Genomic DNA, 22,882 nt, shown 5'->3' with positions numbered 1-22,882 from the left:
GCCCCCCTCGCTCTGTCAGCGGCGCGATGCCCGGTGCGGGGGGGGGGAAGAGGAGGGGAGGAGGAGGGGGAACGGCTGCGGGGCCGCTTAGCAACGGGACCGCGCGTGTGGCAACGGAACGAGGCGGCACGGAGTGCGGTGAGGGAGAGCGGGGGCTGCGGGGGCTGCGGGGGCTGCGGGGGCTGCGGGGGCTGCGGGGGCTGCGGGGGCTGCGGGGGCTGCGGGGGCTGCGGGGGCTGCGGGGGCTGCGGGGGCTGCGGGGGCTGCGGGGGCTGCGGGGGCTGCGGGGGCTGCGGGGGCTGCGTCCTTTCCCAGCTCTCAGCTCCGGCCCGTTTGTCCCCAGCAGTGCGGGAGGAGCTCCAATCCCGCTCCAATCCCGCTCCAATCCCGCTCCAATCCCGCCGCCTCTCGGCGCTGAGGGCACGCGGGGTGTCCCGTCCTTCCTCCTCCCCCTCCCCCCCCCCCGTGTCTGCCCAGAGCGGGGGCTGCGGTCTCCTCGGCTGCTCTGCGCCCCTCCCGTGGTTTCCGTGCACCCCGAGAACGGCGGCAGCCCCGAAAGCGAAGCGGCACCGCGAGTTGCCGACAGCCGCCCGTGCAGAGCGCGGTGCTCCCGGGGCCGGACGTGGCCGTGCAGCCGAGCTGCCCCCATCGGAGCGGCTTTCTGGGGATGCAGATACCGCTTCCGCACGATAAACCTCCGCGAACAAACGCAACGAACGTCCCGCTCCCTTCCAGTCGCCCCTTCTGCGAGATGGCAGCGTTGAGCGTCAAGCCGGGGCAGCGGTTCACCGTGCCCGACTGGGACACCAACGCCCGCCTCATCTCCGCCGACGCTGAGAGCCAACGCTCCGCGTCGCATCAGATCCGGCAGGAAGCCAGAGCCCTGCGCAGCGAAACCAACAACCAGGTGGGAGCCCCGGGTTGGCCCAAAAGGTGCCCAGAGGGCGGGAGAGAACCCAGGTGTGGCGGGGAAGGGGAGAAGGCTTCACCTGTGGGAGCCTCCCGAATCCCCTTACAGAGGGTGGGACTCTCGTGCCCTTGGCAACTCGCATCGCTTTCTGCCCCTTCTGCTCTTCCTGATCACTGTTAGAGCAAGCGATGCGTTATGGAGAGCTCCATCCATCCTGAAAGCAGGAAAGGCTTCGGCAAGTTTCACGATTGGGGTCTCAAAAAGTAACACCAACCAACAGCTCAGGGCGCTTTTCTTCCAATTCCAGGCGAAATGGGATGAACACGACAACCAAACCCGCCTGGCTGAACGAATCAGCAGTGTGAACAGATGGAAGGAGACCCTGGACAAATGCCTCGCAGACATAGATGAGGAAATCAATGCTTTGGCCAAGGTATGTTGGGAAGACAGATGGCTGGAAATGAACCACGCTTTCAACATGGGATGTTAAATAATTGAGGCTTGCCTCGTGCAGTGCGTAGGCCCAGATGGTGCCCGACGGTGGGGGCTTGTCACAGGTATTCTGGGATGGATACCTGATGAAATTACATCCTGATGTTCTCGGCTGAGCTGTGCACTGCCTGCTCCTGTTCTTGCCTCGTTTTTATCTTTCAAGGATAACAAGAAATACATTCAAACCACGATCTGAAAAGGTTTGATTTGAAATGGAGAATGTCAGCGGGGTCAGTCTCTGCTTCTTTCAGTTCTAAACCCACAGGCTGCTCCGTTTGGAGCCCTGGGCCTCCGGCAGGGTCTGAGCCCTGACCCAACGCACGCGGAGCGCCGCTGTGTTTGGCTCCCACAGATTTCCTTCCAGGTTTGCTGAGAGCTCCAGAACTGCGATGCAGGCGGTGGCCAGTCCTCTTACCGAGGGTGGGGGTGGGTTTCCTTCTTCCTCTTCTCCCATCCCTGAAGGAGAACTGCCCCACAGCCCAGTGCTCCCTGCAGGTGAAGGAAGCAGCAGAACGCGCCCTGCAGGCCAAGAATTTGTCCCTGGATGTGGCCACGGAGTGCCTGACGCTCCGCGACGGCCGCCGCGCCATCGATGTGGTGAGGGACCCTGTGGAGGAGGAGCTGCACAAAGAGGTGAAGGTGATCGACAGAACCAAGAAGGAGCTGCAGCAGAGAGTGCACGAAGCCTTCGAACGGCTCTGGTGAGGCAAACAGCACGCTGCTGGTCTCACGGAGATGATGGAGGACGTGATTGAAAGGCTTTGGAGGTGGGGAGCTGCACTCCTCCTTGTGCTCCCTGCAACCCCAGCCTTGTGTTCTGCAGCCTCCTGCAGGAAGCCCGCCAGCAGCTCAGCTTCGACCACCGTGGCAAGATGGAGGCGCTGGAAATAGACCGCACGTGTTTATCCCTCAGCGTGAACTCCCCCAACATCTCCTTCAAGGTCAACCCAACTCGGATCCCAAACGGGTGAGTAAAGAGCCTGTGCTTCTGTCCAGATCCGTGCAAGTGCTTTCCAGAGCCCAAGGATGCTTTTCCTTCCCATGCTGCATCCTGGCTGATGAGTGCAGTTTCTGAGAGCTCAGTGCAGGAGCTGGGATTTGCTGTCAGTCCTGGGCTGTGAAGCCACAGACTTGTTGGATATCAGACCTTTCTTAATCCATGCCCGTAGCGAGCTGATGGCTGGCGATGTGTGCTGCTATCAGATGCCAGGATGTCAGGGCACACCGAGCTCATACCACCATCACCATCAAATAAATAACATCTCTGTAGTGCAGAAAATTGGAGCGCAAACGGTGAACAGGTTATCAAAATTGTCACTGCAAAAACAGAAGCTGGCTGCCCTGCCTCCCTGCGCTCGGCTGTAGGTGACAGTAAGCAGCATCAGCCCCCGGCAAGGCTTTATGGGAGAGCTGCTGCACATTTTTCACTTGGTGGCCTTTCATAGCGTGCTTTGGATGTGTCCCCAGTTGGATCCCAATTTGGATGTGTTGGAGCAGATGTTGGGCTCAGTGCAGGAGCCGTGGGGCAGCGGCCTCCAGCTGGTGCACTGAGATCAGACAGAATGCGACCTCCAAATTCCTGAAGCATTCTGCACTGCAGAAAGCCTTCGTGGCCTGCAGCAGGTGGTTCCCTTTGAACTGCCTTGCAGACACTCCACTTATTTTCATAACTGCTGATTTGTTCCTAGATCAACTGCGGTTGGTGAGTGGGAACAGAATAGCCAATACAACAAAGATCATGCTGAGGAGGAAATGAAAGCCTCGACTAAGCTCCGAGAAGCAATAGTGCTTTCCATTGCCCAGGTAAATTAGCCCCTGGGTAGTGAATTACTGGTGCCCTCCTGTTTATAAAGAAGACCTGGGCTGTGCAGAGGGTGCAGCAGACCCAGCAGCCTGGAAGACTCACAGCGATCCATCGCTGCTGTTCCTTTTGGCTGTGGGACCTTCCAGCAGACACAGCCTGGATGGCTTTGCTTGTCCCAACCTCACGGGGAGCCGTGTCGTATGTGACCATCAATGTGACCATCACAGCAGCAGCTGCTGGGAGGGAGAGCCCCTCCAGATGTGTGTGCTTGGAATCTGTTCTCTCTTCAGACAAACAACGAGCTGGAGGCTCAGCGTGTGGCCACAGAGTTTGCCCTGCGCAAGAGGATCAGAGACATGGAGAGAGCCTACGATGAGCTGAAATGGCAGGAGCAAAATGTAAATGGGGCTCATCTAACAGCCACAGCCTCGAGTGGGGATTGAATGCAGAAGAGGTCCTGTGCTCCATAGCAGCACTATGCCTGCTCTGCCTGCAAAGCCATGAGCAGAGAGGTTCAGAACCCATCAGCTCCATTTAAAATGCATTCAGAGCACATAAAAGCCTATAGCAATTGGGGGCTGTTTCCTAGTCTGTCTCCTACAGGGAACTGTGGCTGTCCCTTAGGATACGTGTCTTTTTTTACCTTAGACCTTGGAGGAAATTGCTGAGATGGAAGAGGACATCCGACGCCTGGAGGAGGATCTTCGAAGGAAAATGCAGGACCTGAAAGTGGCACACAGCCGCCTGGAGACGCGCAGCTACCGGCCCAACGTGGAGCTCTGCCGGGATCAGGTATCAGCCCTGTCACCAGGGACTGGGGAACCGAACAGGATGGTCCTTGTTTGAGGTGTGGCTGCACTCCGGAGAAAATGCCATGCAGGCCAGCAGGGGGATGCAGAACTGTGGCCTTTGTAAAGCAGGGAGTCGGCCCCATTCACTGCCATGGGCATCTCCATCACATCACAGGTGCAGTACGGGCTCACAGATGAGGTCCACCAGCTGGAAGGATCGATCCGTGCTCTGAAGCTGAAGCTCGCAGAGGCGCAGTGAGTCTTCTCCTCTTTGCATCAGGGCGGTGGCACAGCACTGCCTGTGTGAGAATCACAGAATTGTAGGGGTTGGAAGGGACCTCCAGAGATCATCGAGTCCAACCCCCCTGCCAAAGCAGGTTCCCTAGGGATGTGGTACCCGGTGCTTCCAGGGGCTGCATTTCAGAACTCGTGTCTGTTCAGAGGAGGAATGGAGATATGGTTGGGTTTGGTGGGAGCTGCTCTGGGCAGTGGGCTGCGGGCAAGGGTCAAGGTGTGTGTGCCGGAGGATGGAGGGGGGTCCCAGCTATTCACAGACCCAAACAATGCTGCTGCGATGCCCCAAGAAATATGATGGCATCATAGAATCACATTGGGTTGGAAGGGACCCCAAGGATCAGCAAATTCCAACCCCCTGCCACAGGGCTAACAACCTCCAGATCAGGTACTGGACCAGGTTGCCCAAGCCCCCATCCAACCTGCTCTTGAACACCCCCAGGGATGGGGCAGTGATGGAGCCCATGGGGTGGTGCTGGTGATGGATGTGGTGCTTCAGCTCTTCAAACAAAGGCAAAAGCCACGTGCTTCCCATCCATTTTGGGTGTGAATCCATCTAGCTCCCATCTCCTTGTTCCCAGGGATGCCCTGGATGCTCTGTACCGACAGCTGCATCGCGTGCAGACCGACATGGCCTACAAAGCCCACTCCTTGGTGCTGGACCACAAGTGCATGGACAGCCGCAGGAAGCTCGTGGTGCCCGCTGAGAAGTTTGTACCTCAGGTGGATTCCTTCAACCGCACCACGAACCGTGTGCCATCCCCACCCAGAGCCGGGCAGCTGGAGCTGGGATAAGGCAGGGTGAGCACCTGGGTGCTCCAGAATTGACCTGACTGCCCCGGTTTGTTGTATAACAGTCTGTTCCGTGTGCTCCAAGGAGCGTTCAATAATAAAGAGTGTCTGCCAGAGCGGCTGCGGTGCACTGGAAGCGTTTCACAGTGGCTGAGCCCATCGTGTGCCCTGGGCGGTTCTGCCTCAGCCCTTCCGTGCTGGGAACAGAAGCAGGGCTTGGGATTCCTGCACTCTGATGGGTTTTCCAGGGGGTCTGAACTCAGATGCACTGATCTGCCCCCTGTGCAGGAACAGAGCGACCAGCAGCGCCTGCGTTAGGAACAGTGCGGCCAGCAGGAGCAGGGAGGCCGTCATCCCCTGTGCTCAGCACTGTGATTCTATGGTTCTATGACACTGGTGAGGCTGCACCTCGAGTATTGTGTTCAGTTTTGGGCTCCTCACTACAGAATAGACCTGGAACGTGTCCAGAGAAAAGCAATGAAACTGGTGAGGGGTCTGGAGCGCGGATCTGAGGAGGGAGCTGGGGTTGTTCAGTGTGGAGAAGAGGAGGCTCAGGGGAGGCCTCAGTGCGCCCTGCAGCTTCCTGAAGGGACGCTGTGGTGAGGAGGGGTTTGGCCTCTTCTCCCATGAAACAAGCAGGACCCGAGGAAATGGCTGCAGGTTGTGATGGGGAGGTTTAGGTTGGACGTGAGGAAGAACTGTTTCTCTCAGCGGTCAGGCGCTGCAATGGCTGCACAGGGAGGTGGCGTCGCCGTCCCTGGCAGAGCTCGAGAGGCGTCTGGATGAGGAGCTGCGAGTGCCTGTGGCAGCGGGGTGACGGGAGGGCGGTTGGAGCGGGTGATCTCGCAGGTCGCTTCCAACCTTGTGATTCCGCGACTCCATGATCCTCTATGATCCTCTGACCCCCATGCGGCTCCATAGCGCTCTGCCCTCCGCGCCGCAAGGGGGCGCTGCTTCCGGCCCGGTGGCGGCACGACTCAAGATGGCGGCGGCGGGCGCGGGCTCCGGGCGCGTGGCGGTGTCCCGTCCTCGGCCTCCTCTCGCCCGCTTCCGGGGCTGCTTGGCCGGCGCGCTGCTGGGCGACTGCTTGGGAGCCGTCTTCGAGGGCAGGAGCGTGGTGAAGCTGCCCGATTTGCTGAGCTTTCTCCGCGGCCTGGAGCCGCCGGGCGGTGAAGGGGAGCCGGCCGGGAGCGCCCGCAGAGGTGGGAGGAACGGCGGGCGGGGCGGGATGTGAAACGGTGCGGGGAGCGGGGGGAAGCGTCACGTAACGTAATGTAACGGGTGTGCGGTGCTGCTGCGACGTGGAGAAACGGATCTGTAAGGGAGAGCGAAGGGGAGCTGTGCCGGAACAGCTGCACAGAGGCTGCGATGCCCCGTCCGTCCCTGGAGGTGTTCAAGGTTGATGGGGCCCTGCGCAGCCTGGGCTGCTGTGAGATGCGGAGGTTGGTGGCCCTGCGTGTGGCTGGGGGTTGGAGCTTCATCATCCTTGAGGTCGCTTCCAACCCGGCCATTCTGTGATCTCTCACTTGTCCCCATGTACCTGGAGGAGAACACGTGTCCCTTGGCTTTATCGCCTTGCAGCACTTTGCATCCTGTCCGTGCTGCCGGCGCCTCTCCTGCTCTGATCCTGGCTGCTCAATGAACACAGCTCAGGGTGCCGCGTGTCCCCCAGCAGCGCTGCAGCCCTACGGGCAGGCGGTGCTCGCAGGGAGCTGTGAGCTGAATGGTCACATGAAGTTGTAACTCTCTGTTTCAGAAACGCTTTCCTACACGGATGACACGGCCATGAGCAGATCTGTGGTGCAGTCGCTGCTGGCCAAGCGGGAGTTCGATGAAGTTGACATGGCCAAGAGGTGAGGGCTGCAGCTGGGGCTTCCAGCGAGAGCAAAACTCGTTGTGTGTCAGATGCTTAAAATGAAGCCATCGTGTAACTCTGCAAAAGGGGATGGAGCTCAGGCAGAGTCATTGCTAATTTGTGGAGAAAACAAGAGCGATGACCCTGGAATTTATTGTGTGCTCTGTCCTGAAGCATCCAGCATCGTTAGCTCTAATGTCAGTTCCAAATAGGCTTTAGAATGGAGCGGGGTGGGACTTGCTGTTTTGCCATTCTGTATTGGAGCCACATACATTCAGCCACCTTTGTGGAAGATAACGCCTGGACGAAAAGCATTTCCTTACATGTTTGTTTGTTGCTATTTATGTCTGTACTTAATTTAGCTGGTGAATATTAGTGAGGTCAGCCTCAGTTTGTTTATGATCCATTTCCCTTTTGGATCCACAGCCCTGGTAGCATTTGGTTCCACTTAAGGGAGAGCATTTATTTGTTTAGAAAACACTTCCATTGAACTCGAACAAAAGACTTTCTTTGTGGTTTTGACCCAGGGAAATGTTTCGAGTTTGCTCCTATTTCAAAGAAATGTGGAGAAGGAAACAAGTGGGTTGTGGGAGATGCCTGTACACCATTCATACACCCTCCCCTCTTTTCACACCATTTTTTGGAAGTGACATTCTTTCCCTGCAGAGCTGAATCGGTTGAGCCATGGCTATCACAGAGTGGTCCCTATGCTGTTAACTCACCTGCATTTGGAAACTCCACAAATTCTTTCTCTCCTGTGTAACTGCTGCTGTCTTTGCCTATGCAGGTTTGCTGAGGAATACAAGAAGGAACCCAACAGGGGCTATGGGATGGCTGTTGTCAGTGTCTTTAAGAAGCTGCTGAGCCCCAAGTGCAGTGATGTGTTTGAGCCAGCAAGAGCTCAATTTAATGGGAAAGGCTCCTATGGCAATGGTGGTGCCATGAGGGTTGCAGGCATTCCGCTCACCTATTGGGATGTTCAGGATGTTAAGAAGGTACTGTGCTCCCTGGGGCGCCCTGGCTCTGTGACTGCCTGCTGCTGGCTGGGTCCCGCTCTGCTCTCACTTGGGTTTGCTAATGATACGTTTTCGTTCACAGTTTGCAAAGCTCAGTGCTGAGCTGACCCACGCCAACTCCTTGGGCTACAACGGGGCCATCCTGCAGGCCCTGGCGGTGCATCTCGCCTTGCAGGGAGAGGTGAGCAGGGAGACCTTCCTTGAGCAGCTCATCAGCCACATGGAGGACGTGGAGGCAGATGATAAGTCTCTTACTGATGCCCGAGCGTAAGTAGCTGTGCGGAGCGCCCACCCCACAGTTCACTCTGACTCTTCACAGCCTCTCTCCTTCGTTGCACTCTCGTTTCCAGGCTGGGATTTGAGGATTTACCATTTTCGAGGCGTCTGAAGAAAATAAAGGAATTTTTGGAGCTCAGCAGTGTTCCCAAAGCAGATGTATTGTTTGAATTAGGTATGCAATTCTTCGAGTTCCAACCCAGCGACTCCTTCCCTCTGTTTGTGGGAAGAAAATTGTCTTGCTACCAAAAACTATCTTGAATAATATTTCTTAATATTCTAAGATCTCATCTTAATGGCTCCCAGATCGTAATGTTGGATAGGATTAAGTAAATGTGTCCTGCCAGCCTATTCTGATGTAGCTGGGATGTTCTCTGGGGTGGGAGCAGTACTGGGGGACTGTGGGGAGTCTCCTGCAAATTTAGTTTTGCTCCTTGTGGTGATAAAATCAGTAGCACGGGATTGATGGTGATTGGCAATGGGACGTGGCAGTGAAAAGGGAAGGGGTAACTTCGGTGGGGAAGAGGACAAGAGTGTTGTGCAGCACTGGAGCTGATTGGTTTTGTTAACAGGCAATGGCATCGCTGCTTTGAGGTCTGTCCCCACTGCCATTTACTCCTTCCTGCGCTGCATGGAAGCTGACCCAGATATTCCTGAGCACTACAACAACCTGCAGAGGACCATCATCTACTGTATCTCTCTGGGTGGAGATACAGACACCATTGCTACCATGGCAGGAGCCATTGCAGGGGCTTATTATGGGGAAGAACAGATACCCCCAAGTTGGGAGCAGAGCTGCGAAGCTTTTCAAGAGACACAGAAGATGGCAGATAGCTTACATGAACTGTACTGCCAACGGCTCTGAGCCTGAAGGGAGTGTGTGTCCGGAAGGCAAAGCAGGTGGTTGCCTCTGCTTTTCTGGTCATAAAGTTGGTGGTGGATCCGTGCCATGCAGATGCAGCGAGCCTCCATTGAGGAGACACCTGCTGCTGTGAGAAGAGAGGTGGAAGCACCAGCTGGGATTGAAGAGATGGGACATAGCCTTCACTGACAGTTGTGCTGGGAAGCGGCTGCATGTGGTGCCTTGGACAGTGGGAGCATCTCCGAAGTACAAGAGCATCAAGTTTTCATAAGGCTGCTGCTTGCTTTGGCCCACCCTTCTGTAACTGTCATTTTGTTATTCCTAGGTGGTGTCTGAATCCACAGACTTTTTTTTTTTACTATTTACTGCCACGTCCTTCATTTCTGTTGGTAGCAACGTGTCAAGCATTGGTTTTCATGGGATGCACGTCCTTAAAACACTGACAAGTGTGAGCGTTCATTCTCAACTGACAAGCAAGAGGGTCGGGGTGGGAGCCTCCAGAGGAGCAGCCATGGGAGAGCTGGAGGATTTGCTGTGTGTGGGGACAGGTTGCCTCCTTCAGTGCAGAGTGAAGATGCTGCAGAGCAGAGCTCACAGGGAGGTTCACTTCATTAAAGGCAGGATGAAAAGTGCCTGAGAAGGGAGGAGGGATTTCTTTGCACTGCCAGTGGCGTTTGAAGAAATGCCTTTGGTGCCTGCACACGGAATCCCAGTAGGCAAATTGTTACTGCTGGAAGAATGGAATCTAGAATGGTTTGGGTTGGAAGGGATCTTTAGATCCTGTAGTTCCAACCCCCTCCTTTAGGCAGGGATCACTAATGATGTCCCTTTGGTGCCCTTTGCTCTGCAATCTGCCTGGCACTGCCCTGACTGACTGCACTTTGTCTTCCCTTAGATAGCTGGCTCACGTTTCTGCAGCTACTCCAGCCATTTCTTAGTTCTAATCCTCACATTCTGTGCTTTTAATTCTGCCCTGTGAATGTCCCAAGGGAGATTGCTATTTAAAAATAAAAATTGTGAAACGTAGTGTTAAGCAAGGACTGAATTCTTGGTTCTGCTGCAGTCAGTGACAGAAATGGCTTCAGCTGAAAGCAGGAGTTGCTTCTCATAGCTTTCAAACTCTTCTTCTCTGTGAAAAGCATCTGAAAATAAAGGGAAAGGTTAAAAGATGACAAAACGCTGGGATTTGAAGCTGGTACTGATGGGTGAGAACATTGCAGTGCAGCTGTGTTGTTCCAGAGTTGAAAATCTTGAAACTTTTGCCCAAGGGAGCTGGTCAGAAAGGGAATAACAGCTTGTGCATGGCACGTCTGAAGAGGGTTACAAGCTTCTAATAATTAAAACCAAAAGGGAAGAGGCAAGCAGTCGTCATATGGAAGTGCTTGTAAATGTGAACGTGGCAATGTAACCCTGTTATCTCAGATTGTGACAGTGGCACGTGAACGTTGTGCACAAATGGAGTTTGCTGCCTTTTGGTCACAGCTCGTGGCTGCTGTGCGTTTTGGACTGCATGCACGTGTGGAACATCTGGGGGCGTGGGGTCATTCCAGACCTTTCTGCCTCTGCTTCCTTCAAGTGCCAGTCTTCTGTGTGATGCTTTAATGAGTTTTACTTGTTTAAATGAATATCTTGTTCTGAGGTGGTGTGGAATTTTGCTCTTTTGTATATTTATGTATTGTGCTGCAGCTCTGAGGTGTAAAATGGCAGATTTTTCACATTTTCCTGCCAGAGATGTCAACATGTCCACAGAGCTATTTAAAAAAAGACATTTTTCCTGTTAAAGGAGCTGGAGAATTTTAAAGCGTTTGGAACTCACGAAGGACTGAAGTTTCCTGTTTAAAAAATAGAGCCCATTTTAGGCCAGCCGTGAAAGACTGAAACGTTCAGTTCTGCCCCACAGCTGTGCTCTCCTGTCCTGTGCCCACAGCTCTGGGGGCGAGGAGGACGAAGGCACAGCCAGCCCCAGCTTTGTACAATAAGTTTTATTGATGGTTTGTCAATACAATCAAGTACTGCAGTTTTAGTTCTGAAGAGAAGGCCAGTTTCTGATCACAAAAAGAGTGCATTTTAAACCAACTTTTACTATGGCAGACAGTGCATGTAGTAAGTATTTACAAAACTAGAAACCTCTATATACTAGGTTAGAAATGGAAATACTAGAGGCGAATTAAAAAAAAAAATAGTAAGGATTTGTATATAAAAATGCACATTGTAATGCAGTTTTCATCATTAAAAATAGACCTACTTCATCCAACCCAACCTGTTTTCTTGAGTGTGACCGAAACCAGAATCCCACACGCTCACACACCGCACAGCAGCCCTTCCTGCTGGCGGATCTCACACGCTCAGTCCTGCAGAACATCTTCCTGGCCTGGTGAGCAGCCCCTCGTCCTCTGCTTCGTTCTCGGATCCCACGTGTGTGCGTGTGTCACAGCTCTGCCTTTCTGCTTCTGCATGCAGCAGGTGATGCAGGTTGGTGACGGTTGATGGCTGTGCGTGTGAAGGGAGAGGTTGCAAAACAATATCTACAGCGCTCAGGGGGATCCTGGTTTTTTGGTGACAGTGTCTTTTTTTCTTGCCGGAACACGATGTGTGCGGTAAACCAGAACAGAGCAGAAAGGCTGAATGTAGGTTAGAACACAGTATAAATAAGTCGCTTTGTTGAGGAAGAGGACTGAGCTTCCACCTGGGAGCAGCTGGAAGCGCATGGAAGCTGCTGGCCTCCTGCAGGTACTGCGCACATCACTGTGCCGCAGAGCAGCGTGCTGGGATCCCACCTCAGCAGCTCCAGTCTGTGCTGTATCCCCAGGAATCACTGCAGTGGAGGAGACCCAGAGACACAGGCTCTGTCCTTGAGCCCTCCTCCCAGCTTTGAGGAAAGCATTCGAGCTTCCACTTTGACATTTTGGGTATTTTTTTTTTTTTTTTGGCTCCTGTTCCTGCTGGGAAATAACCGGCTGTGAGCAGAACCCAGCAGGCCTGGCACCTCCCTGCTTCCAGGACTTATGAGGTCCAGTGGCATCAGAGCTCTGGGGCTGCGTTTCAACTTGAGAAAGTTTCATCACGCCACGACTTGCAGCTCTGCACGGAGCAAAACCACCGTGGGGAGGGACGCCAGCCCCAGCTGCTGCCCCTTCAGCTTTACACCTCCTTCGTGTTTGTTCTATGCAGGGCCGGGGTGCTTTTATGGGGAAGCCCTGCATGGCAAGAGGCAGAAACACGTGACAGGCTTAAGGAAAAGAAAAAGAACACAACCAACCAAAAAAAAAAAAAAAAAAAAAAAAAAGTTGTTTAAATATTTTGTACAGTCCATCTGAAGAACAGTCCCAAGTCTCATTCTTGCTACATTTTGTTTCTTTGGCCATAGAGAAGGCTTTAGGGAAATGTAAGGCTGCCAGCTGCTCAGCTGGTGACCAAATCGTCGCTGTTTCCTTGGGGACGTTCCCTTGCAGAGGGACACGCAGCGGATTGCCTCCAGCAGCATGCAGCTTCCTGGGATGAGAACTGCTTTTCTCTACGTGCAAGTGGCGACTGCTGCTCTGCCATGAGAAAACCTGCAAAGCAACAGTTTGATTCCTCCCGCCAGCAAGGACAGAGCAGCCACGTGGTCGGCATCCCACGTTCCTTCCCCAAAACCTTGCAGCTCCTGTTCGGGTCGGTGACATCTTCAAGCATTAGAGAACAAAGTGGCAATGACAAATGGGAATGTTTGAGCAGAGGAACGCACCCGGAACGGCGCATTCACAGAACCATATTGCACTACGCTTGTACGTAACTTCGTTAAGTAGGTCATAGCACCGCTGTGTGACGACGGAATGGAAGGTCGGAGTGATGGCTGCTCCTCGGTTGAAAGAAAGAGAAGATGGGAAACACCAGTGCGAAAGCTGACGCGTGGTGAAGGAGTGGGACAGCACAAGCAGGCTGGCACCTGCAGGAAAGCTGAACTCCATCTGCTGGCACAATGCAGCGCCGTTGTGTTGGATGGAGTGACGTGCTGCGAGGCCAAGCCTTTGGGCTGCAGAGAAACGTGCGGGATAGGAGCAGCTCTCAGGCTTGCTGGGTTAATTGGAGAGAGGACCCAAGGGTCCCAGTGTCCCTGCAACAGGCTGTCGTCCTCCCAGAGACCGATGCCTGGATGGTTTCGTTCCTAAATATGCTGGGGAAGGGCTAAAAAATAATATTTACTTATTCTAAGAAGGTGCTTATGCATAGTGTTCCACGTTCTCTGATTGTAAATCCAACCACACTGGATCCGGAGTGAATCAGACACTGCTTCAAAGCAGCTTGAAGAAACAGGCATCAGGGAGACCGGAACTTGGACATCGGATGGTTTGGGAAGGAAATCCTCAACCCAGCAAGGATCTCTGCTGCTGTATGCGTTTGTGGTAAGTGCTTGGGACCCCGTGCTGGTTAGCAAACACACCATCCACCACATCGGCTGCGTTTATTTGACTGAACTCAGAATGGGAAACGAGGGCACTAACTGTAGACTGGAGGGGTCCGCTCCAGTCCTCTCTGGATCACGGAGCAACATGCTGCATTACCAGATCCTTGCCATCCCAAGCGAGTTCCTGTGTTTGATGTGCAGTCACTAGGGGAAAATCTATTCCAAATACACTTTGCTGAGAAAGTTGCTCCCTCCCTCCCTTCCTCCTGCCCCTAAAAAGAAAGGAAGAAAGAAAAACTTCTCCTTTCTGATGACCCTCTCGACTCATGGATCAAACAGCGTGAAGCAATGTCCCGCGGCAACGGCTTGCGCGTTCTTCCCAGTGATTTTCTTTTTGTATTCATTAAAAAAAAAAAAAAAAAAATTATTTAAAAAAAAAAAAAAAACAACCAAAAAAAAAATGACAGTTTATGGCTAAAGTGTGTGAAAAGGAAATGCGCCCAACAGCCGTTATGTGGGGCAAAGCAGGAACCCAGAGAAGGAGGAGTGGATGTATTCCGTGGAGTACAGCCCGTTGGCCTGGTCGGAGGGCATCTGCACCCAGACCTGGTCGTTCTCCTTCAGTTCAAGCACGGCACTGCCCGACGCCTGGTCCAGGTACCCCTTTTTGTACTCATCGTAGGTGTAGGTGGCAGGCACGTTGTTCTTATAAAGAGCCACCCAGACGTTGGTCCCTTTGACGTGCACGTGGTAGGCGAAGTAGTAGATGCCGGAGATGGGGCAGGTGAATATCCCTGTGACCGGGTTGTAGCCGTTGTGCCCGTTGTACAAAGTCCGGTCGAACTTGACGGGCATGCCGGACGCCGGGAAGGGGGAGGTGAGGATGGCGGTGAAGGCGGGCGCGATGCGGGCGGAGAGCTCCCCGCGGCCGTACTGCGGCTTGCCCGGCTTGCCGTTGCCCAGCACGGCGCCCTCCACGCCGCCGTCAGGCAGATGCAGCCCCGCGATGCCCGTCTCGTCAAACACCCCCGGTGCTCCCGGTGGCCCAGGAGGCCCAGGGGGGCCGGGCGGCCCGTTGAGCCCCGGTGTTCCTGGCATTCCTGGTGGGCCGATGGGGCCGGCCACGCCAGGCTCGCCCATCTTCCCCTCGCCGGGAACACCGGGCAGCCCCGGCTCCCCTTTGAGCCCCGGCAGCCCCTGAGGCCCCATGGGCCCTGCGGGTCCCTGCAAGCCGGGGATGCCGGAGGGGCCCCTCAGCCCCGGCTGCCCCGGGATCCCACCGTCCCCTTTGGGCCCGGGGCCGCCCGTCAACCCCGGCACCCCAGGGAGGCCAATGAACCCCGGCTCTCCTTTGGGGCCCGCTGGGCCGGGGGGGCCCTGTGAGCCGGGCAGACCCCTCTCTCCCGGCACTCCTGGTTTCCCTGCGAAGCCATTCGGGCCCTGGTCACCTCGCATCCCCGGCATTCCCGGCGGCCCGCTGGGCCCCACGTCGCCCTTAGGGCCTGGCAGCCCGTGCTTGCCTGGCAGCCCCGTGGACCCCGGTGGGCCCGGTGGCCCGATGACGCCGGCAGGGCCCTGCTCGCCCGGCTCACCATCGACTCCGGGTTCCCCTTTATCGCCAATGGCTCCCGGCACCCCTGGCTGCCCGCGGTCTCCTTTGAGGCCGGGCAAGCCTGGCTTCCCGTAGCCTGTGGCGCCCGGCAAACCGGGGGGGCCGCGGATGCCCGGTTCCCCCTTTGGCCCCATGGGGCCCTGTATCCCTGGCACCCCTGCAGCACCGGGGACGCCGATCCCATCGATGCCAGGCGGCCCCCGTGGCCCCGCAGGGCCGGGTTCCCCACTGACCCCTGGCCCCCCGGGGGGGCCCATGTCACCCTTCTCCCCCGGCGCGCCAGGCAGCCCATCGAGGCCGGGTTTGCCAACGCCGACAGGTCCTGGCGGCCCCGCAGGGCCAGGAGGGCCACCATTGCCCCGTGGCCCTGGCAGCCCTGGTTTCCCCACCCCATTTTCACCCTTCATCCCTCTCTCCCCACGGGGTCCCGGCTCTCCTTTGGGGCCAGGCTCACCCCGAAACCCTGGCAGCCCTGGGCCGCCCTGGGGTCCTGGTTTCCCATTGACTGAGATGCCAGCGGGCCCTGGCAGCCCTGGGGGGCCGGGCAGTCCTCTGGGCCCTTGCTCTCCCCGCATACCAGGCTCACCCTTGGCTCCGGGCATCCCCTTCATACCCGCTTTGCCAGGCAGTCCTGGGATGCCAGGTTTCCCGATGCCGGAGAAGCCAGGGGGCCCCGCAGGCCCTGGCTGACCGTGCATGCCTGGCTTTCCTGTGCCTGGCTTTCCTGGGTAGCCGGGGGGTCCGGGGGGGCCACGTGGGCCGGGCTTCCCAGGTGGTCCTGGCTCCCCTTTGAGGTCCATGGGCAGCAGCGGTGGCATGTCTGCAGAGAGAAGAGAGCAGGGAGCTTTACTGGGGTGGCAGCTGGCTGGGGACACGTCAGGCTGCCGTGTCGGGGTGCCTCCAGTTGGCTGCACCTCCATTTTGCCACATGCTGGAGCTGAGGGAGATGCGGTCAGCGGGCACGGTGGGATGGGTTGGGGTTGGACTGGGTGATGTCAGAGGGCTTTTTCAACCTGAATGATTCCCGCATGGGTTGAGGCCTGGAGACCCGCGCATGGTTGGGTCTCTTTTGGGATTAAAAAGAAAACGCTGACATGTTCTTGAGAACCCAGAGAGGTGATGTGCGACTCGTTAAGACACGCCAATGCTGTTCTCTGGCCCCGCTCCGCCGTCCAGCGAGGTGGAGAGAAACTTACAAAGGAAAAAGCGCTGAGGATGGAGGAAAAGCTCCAATAGCTGCGAGGGAAGCGCAGCCCCGACCGCGTCCAAGTGAGTCAGCCCAGCTGGGAGCGGGCCGCCGCCGCCTGACATCTCAAGAATTTATAGAGCTCTTTTGCAAACGGATATAAGAAAGAAAGTAATGGGCTGAGAGACTACAAAGCGAGCAGGGGCTGGATTACATGCCCACCGCAGCTACGCGCGAAAAGCGCAGACGTGAGCATAAATCACCCCCTGAGCGCGGGCGGGTGCTGCAACACATGACATGGAGAATGGGTGAGAAAGGGTGAACGCAGCAAAATCCCTCTGGGGAAGCTCAGAATGAAGGGAACGCTTGGCAGGACCGCCACGAGAAATGTGAAGGGCAGAGACCTCAACACCTCGAGCTCACCCAGCCCAGCCCAGAGCAGGGCAGCAGCTGCCAATGCGCTGATCCCCCCCTGGTCAGCGGGAGGAGATCCAGGGGGATTCGAGACACATGAGAAGCGTAACAGCAGCAGTTCGCCTCCGCTGAGAGCAGCAACGCACCATGGCTGTGTCCCAGCTGGGTGCCCAGTGTTTGTTGGTGATGGAAGCATTCTCAGTGCTCATCCCCACCGCTCAGCCAGGCCCACGCGCTGTGCTGCAGCACAGGGCACTTGGCAGCACGCGTTAAGGAAATGCTCATCTGCCCTGGCATTGCCGCTGGGTTTCTGCTCCTCACCCCAGAAAGCGGTGTGGGAAAGCAGGGAGACATGAAGTGCTGCACTAAGGCACATTTCTGGGGCTTGAATTCTGGAAAAATTTTTATCCGGAAAATGATTTCAATGTGTTTCCTCCCCCCCCTTCCCCCCATCCCCCGTCCCCAACCCGGTTTTATTTTTTCCCTCTTGCCACGGTTTGAAAAGAATTAATTTTCTAGGTCATTTTGCATGGGATCAGAACAAGGATCTACAGCTGAGCCCATGGAAGAGAGAAGCGCGCGCACGCAGCCGCACGGCGCAGCACAGCAGAACGCCAGGCATGGGCTGCCAGCGTGCAGGCGGCCAAAAAGCAGACGGGAAAACCAAACCGGGGACGTTAGTGGGGAGAAACTGGGACATTGCAGCCCCGGCGGTATCCGATTTCAAAAGCCCATGTCTTACCACAGACGCATGTCTCGGAGCTCTGCATTTCACAGCAGCAGCATGGGGTTATGTGTTCCCCTCGAAGCATGAACAAAGCTGCCATGAATGCTGATGCTCCGAGCCAGCTGGGGCAGGGGAAGGGGAAGGAGTTCTGCGAGCTCTCACCTCGGCCCCGCAGCGCGTGGGCACTGCTGTATGGATCCTAGTGGCCGTCCCCTGCCTGCGGCTGCATCCATTCACCCTGGACTCTATTTGGGGAGGGGGGGGCACTCTATTGCTCAGCACCCCGGGGCAGGCAGCCCTGTCCGTCTCACTAGGTGGCACCAGCAGCCCCAAAGACCGGCCCTGCTCCTCCCCACATTGGGGTCCCAGGCTCTACATCAGGCTTGGGAGTACCAGAGTGCTTGGCACGGCCCTTGTGTCCTGGAGCAGGGCAGGGGGCCAGCAGGGATGTGCCTTGCCAAAGGAGCCGTTACACAGGAGCTCAGAGGGATGTGGGAGCTACCAGTATTCCCACCTGCCTCCATCTTTCCCATTGTTATTTTGGGCAGTGAAAGCTGGGGGGCTCAGCAGGGTCCCTCCACGTGCTGTTTGCTTTGCTCTGTCCTGAATCGGTGTGGCTCTGTGCCCACTCCAGCCTGGTACCCGTGCAGCCCCCCAGCATGCTTGTTCCACCACTGCATAGAGGTAGGACAAGCCACCCTGACGTGTGGGGAAGGAGGAGGAAAAAAGCAGGAAAAGCAGCGGGGAGATATTGAATCCAGGCCCATCAGCAGCTGAAGTGCTGCTCTTTGGTGAGGCTGTGCTGGAAGGTTGTGTCTCTGGCTGGGATTCAGAGAGCAGCTCTATAACAGCTGAGAAGGGGGCAGGGAGCGGGGGCTCCCAGCACGCTTCAGCTCCAGGTTTTGCTGTGTGTTTTCTGACACATGTGCTGAGCTGAACTCCTGATAAGACATTCCTCCCAGCAGTAAATCAGCCACCGGCAGCTGAGCTTTCTCCAGTTCCTCCTCCCACAGCCAACACTTGGGCTTCCTGGAGGGTCCAGCTCTGAGTGAGCCCGGGGGGTCCCGGTGCTGTTAACACCTTGGACTGCCCAAGGGATCTGCCCCGTCCTAGAGGCTGGCTCCAGAGGGAGATGCTGTGATGGTACCAAAGGTAGGGCTCAGTCACACTTGTCATTCCCCCATCGTGACTTGCAGATATCACCTGGGTGCTGGGTTAGGGTCCCTTGGCACGCGGTCTGTGCCAAGAAATGCTGCAGGAACTCAGCCACTCTCAATGCTAGCTGTTTGCAGAGAGGGTGTGGAGTTAACGAGTGCTGATAACCCCTGGGTCTGGTCACTGATGGACCCACCTGTGCCTTCTGTGCTGCAGCACCTGCAGCAGGACTGGGCACAAAGAGAGCAGGGCTCTGCAGCAAAGGCAAGCAGGGAGTGCATGCATACATGCAGGGCATGGAAGCAGGCAGGATGTGCGTGCACTCTGTGGAAGCAGACAAGGTGGAAGCAGGGCAGCTCAAAGCCAGCAGTTATGAAGGGCTGTGGCTCGGTTGGAAGCTGCAGCTGGGCTGGCTGCTCCCTGCAATGACCTCAGCGCCTCTGCCCCTGCGAGCAGCACATGTCGCCTGGTGGGGATTGATTTAACACGTGTGGCGGAGGAAATCGCTCTCACTTGCTTTCTTTGTGCTGGGCTGGGTCTCCCAGCTCGGGCCTTGGCCCTCTCTCCTTTCCTAGCTGGTGTGAAACACAGACAGGGAAACAGGATAGGTAGAGGATGAGCCCAGAGCCACTGCAAATGGGCAGGATGGGAGGAAGAGAGCAAAGGGCTGTGGGGCTGCTTCCTACACAAGGTCCCAGAGTGAGACACCCGGGGGATGTGACCAGGAGGGCAGGAACCAGGAGACCCCCCCGCCTGAGCCAAGGGACCCACTGACTGTGGGGTTTGGGTGTGATGGGGAGAGCTTAGCGGCTGAGGGATGCAGCGAGATGCCATGGGGCGCTATGGGATGCTGCAGGCAGGTCTCCTGCTCTCGCAGTCAGCATCACCCCCACCCTCCCAACCCCTCCAAGCGCGCCCCTTACCGAGGTACTGCCCTTTGCCTTCCCGAAACGGGGGTCCCAGGGGCCCCTTCACCATGGGCTGCATGTACTTGACCTGCGCGTATCCGGCCGCTCCTCCCGCCGCCGCTGCACGAAGGCCAACCAGCAGCAGCAGCAGCAGCAGCACCGCAGCGTCCGGCAGCATCCTGTTCCACAACGCTCCTGTGGACAGAGCAGCAGTGAGGGGGGGCCCCGGCAGCACCGCGATGTGCGGCCCCGCGTCCCGTGAGGATCGGTGAGCAGCGCACAGCCAGCTCTCCAGGAAAGGCCCCAAAGGGAGCAGAACCCCCCCCCCGGTGCAATTTCCCGTTGTTTTAGGCACCCCTGGGTGCATAGAAAACCCCTGTGGGAGCAGCAGCCCCAGCCTGAAGCGCCTGCTTTATTGGATGTAAACAGCTGTACAGACACCTCTCCCCCAGCAACGTTTTCATTGCCAGATTGATTTGCACTTATTTTTGGAAGCTTAAAGAACACGTGATGGCAAGGAGCTTTGCCGGTTGTTTCCCTCCTCCTCGCATTAATTGACCCGTGGTGGTAATTAATGAGCATTAAGCCCTTCTTCGCCTCTCCCCGCCGGGGCAGGGCTGCTGCGCGCTGGGATTTCATCGGAATTTCCTGGATGTTTTTTGCTGAAACAGCAGTGAGAAAAAGAAGAAAGCTGCGGCGCAGAGGGGAGAAATAAATACATCAACACAAATAAAATTAAAGCAATTAAGCAGAGGGAACAGGGCTGCTCCCTGGACAGGTGTTGGACGGGTTCTGCGTGGTGCTGGGCAGTGCAGGAGGAGCGCCGTGCTGCTGTCTGTCTGTGGGGCTTAGCAGAGGAACGCTTCTCTTTATGAAGCATTATTTTACAGGGATCTGTGTAAGGGGGGGAAAAATCCCATTTTAAGGGATTGCAGCTGTAAAAATACGGTTTCTGCTAAATAAAAGAGGAGAACAAACCCCTGAATCAGCTATTTATTTGTTTGCCTTACCTGGAATGACCCCTGTGCCTCTGGCTCTGACTTCATCCCATCCCCTCCTTCCCCATCTCTCTTCTCTGGCACCCAGGCCTTACCCAGCCCTGTCCCCCCGTGACACAGTGTCCCCATGGGATGCTTCTGGCTGTCCCACTCCCTGGGAGCAGTGCCTGGCACGGCGCAGCCAGAGCAGAAGGGGATGTGTGCTCTCCCTTAACACAGCTGAGCGATTTCGCAGCACTCCCCGTGGGTTGGGATGAGGTTTGGGACCAGGGGCTGCAGGTCCCACAACACCCAGTCCTTGCAGTTGGTGACTTCATAACAACCAAAGGGAGACATCTGGAGATCTCTATGATGAATAAAGTGCGCGCAGGGTGTGTGAGGCTCTTTCATGCCCAAGAGCTGCGTTACGCAGCGCTGATTAATTGCTATTAGCAGCTGCGCAATGGGTCCATCCTTTGGAGGCTGTGAGCCAGAGCTGCTCCTCCCATAGGGCCAGGAGCCAGCTGGGTGCCACCAGCAGGGATGGTCCCCATGCTCCCAGCTGTGGGGAGATGACCTGAAGGCCCTGGTATGGCACAGAGATCTCTGTTATGGAACGGAGAGCCCTGGTACGGCACAGAAACCTCTGGTATGACATGGAGACCCCTGGTGCAGCGCGGAGACCCCTGGCATGGCACCAAGATTTCTGGTATGGCACAGAGACCCCTGATACAGTGTGGAGACCCCTGGTATGGCGTGATGGCATGGCACGGAGACCCCTGGCACAGCACAGAGCCCCCTGGCACGGCTTCAGAGCGCACAGCCGCTGCACTCCCCCAGCACCGCGTGAGCAGGACGTGTTAAAAACCCCTGGCACGCAATGAAAGCACCAGGGAGAGAAAAATCTCACACTTTGAGTCCAAGAGCCGAGACAAGAAGTGTCACCTTGTTCTCACAGGAGCGTGGGGCCAGGGGAGCCCCGCAGACAGGCTGTGCCTTGTGCTCCCAGCACCATCCGGTGCAGCACCGGCACCTTCTCTGCTTTCGCCCCCAGCCCCGTGTCCCAGCCCCCGGCGCGGCCCCGCTCACACAACCCCGCACTTGTTCATAGGGCTGTGGCTGATTTATGGTTGCTGTTATTTAAATATTAACGACGGGGCCAGCAGGCAGCGCAGCGCCCGCTCGCTCCGAGGCTAATTATTTTTAAGTCAATATAGGCGGTCTGCGGGGGACCTGCGCTTGTGGTTGGAGGTCAGTGAAGCGGAGGAGTTGTTTAAACACAGCAGTAAAAGCCCCATCAATGCTGGGCACAGCAATCCCGAATCCAGCCCTGGATCCTACCAGAGCTGTACCAACCTCTGGCCACATTCATGAGCCACCAAGAGGGCTCATGATGGGCTGCTCCGTGCCCATCCCTGTGCCACGTGCTTGGGTACAGGGATAACTGAGCACGGGGATGGGTGCAGCACTGCATAGCAAAACACGTCCCCCATCTCTGGGTGGACACTGCAAGGAGAAAGCTTGGGCAGCATCAGCACGTGGGTGGGCTGCACTTGGCCGCCACCAGGTCCCATCCAGCAGCTCCATCCCCGGTCATTTGCAATAAAAAAATACAGCAGGGAGGATTTCCAAGCCCAACAAGGGGCTGGATGGACTCCAGCAGGAGGCAAATGATTGGGTTTGTGCTACGCGTGCTTTAAAAATAATAATAAAAGGAGGCGAAAACGAAAAGTGAGCTATTGAAAGGGAGAGTGAGCACGGTGTTTCCGCAGGACGGGCTGCGGGAGCCAAAGCAGCGCACGGCCGAGCAGCGCAGGAGCGCAGGGAGAAGTTTGGCATGGAGAGCCCCTAATGCATGACGCCGGATCGCAGCCAAAAGCTGCTGTACGCGCCGCGCGGATCCAGGGCCTCGCCCGGCCTTCATCAGAGGGAACAAGAAAACATTTTCTTTGACGAAAGAAAAACATCCCACCCCATCTGCACACAGCTTCCTGCTGCCCTGGTGCACCCATGTCTGGCATTAGTACAGGGCTGGCACGGCACGGCATCACACGGCACAGCAGAGCACGGCGTGGCACAGCATCCTATTGCATGGCACAGTGTGGCGTGACGTGGCACAGCATCACTGCTTGCTGCAGCACAGCCTGGCATGGCATGGCATGGCATTGCACAGCATGGCACAGAGAGGCACGGCACGGTGTGGCACAGCACGGCATGGCACCACATCACATGGCACAACACAGCATGACGTGGCATCACATCAGATGACACGGCATGGCACAATGTGGCACGGCACGGCATTGCCACATTTTTTGGCCAGCATGGTGCAGCATGGAATGTCACAGCACGGCCTGGCATGGCATGGCATGATGTGGCACAGCACGCTGCACTGCCCTTTGGCCCAATCACCACAGCTCACAACGT

The 22,882-nt window shown here is 56.4% G+C and overlaps 3 protein-coding genes across 3 annotated transcripts; 2 read left to right on the top strand and 1 right to left on the bottom strand.

Annotated features, from left to right (window-relative positions):
* Positions 1–751: 751 nt before the first annotated feature.
* On the top strand, positions 752–5,086 carry TEKT2 (tektin 2; the record flags this gene model as incomplete). The annotated part of the gene is made up of 9 exons (XM_079546115.1): positions 752–907; positions 1,218–1,343; positions 1,898–2,103; positions 2,226–2,369; positions 3,091–3,205; positions 3,497–3,604; positions 3,855–3,998; positions 4,173–4,252; positions 4,873–5,086. The coding sequence occupies 9 exons, from the start codon at positions 752–754 to the stop codon at positions 5,084–5,086; spliced, it is 1,293 nt and encodes a 430-aa protein (XP_079402241.1).
* Positions 5,087–6,065: 979 nt separating this feature from the next.
* ADPRS (ADP-ribosylserine hydrolase) lies at positions 6,066–9,095 on the top strand (the record flags this gene model as incomplete). The annotated part of the gene is made up of 6 exons (XM_079545926.1): positions 6,066–6,285; positions 6,840–6,936; positions 7,726–7,933; positions 8,037–8,221; positions 8,305–8,405; positions 8,803–9,095. 6 exons carry the CDS (start codon positions 6,066–6,068, stop codon positions 9,093–9,095), a joined length of 1,104 nt encoding a protein of 367 aa, XP_079402052.1.
* Positions 9,096–13,989: 4,894 nt separating this feature from the next.
* On the bottom strand, positions 13,990–19,659 carry COL8A2 (collagen type VIII alpha 2 chain; the record flags this gene model as incomplete). The annotated part of the gene is made up of 2 exons (XM_079545991.1): positions 13,990–15,911; positions 19,497–19,659. The coding sequence occupies 2 exons, from the start codon at positions 19,657–19,659 to the stop codon at positions 13,990–13,992; spliced, it is 2,085 nt and encodes a 694-aa protein (XP_079402117.1).
* Between the last annotated feature and the right edge of the window lie 3,223 nt (positions 19,660–22,882).

This window comes from Tetrao urogallus (genome assembly GCF_951394365.1).
Source record: "Tetrao urogallus genome assembly, chromosome: 23".
NCBI classification, from domain to species: Eukaryota; Metazoa; Chordata; class Aves; order Galliformes; family Phasianidae; genus Tetrao; species Tetrao urogallus.
Note: the sequence above shows the minus strand (reverse complement) of the source record. Positions and strands in the feature narration are given on the sequence as shown.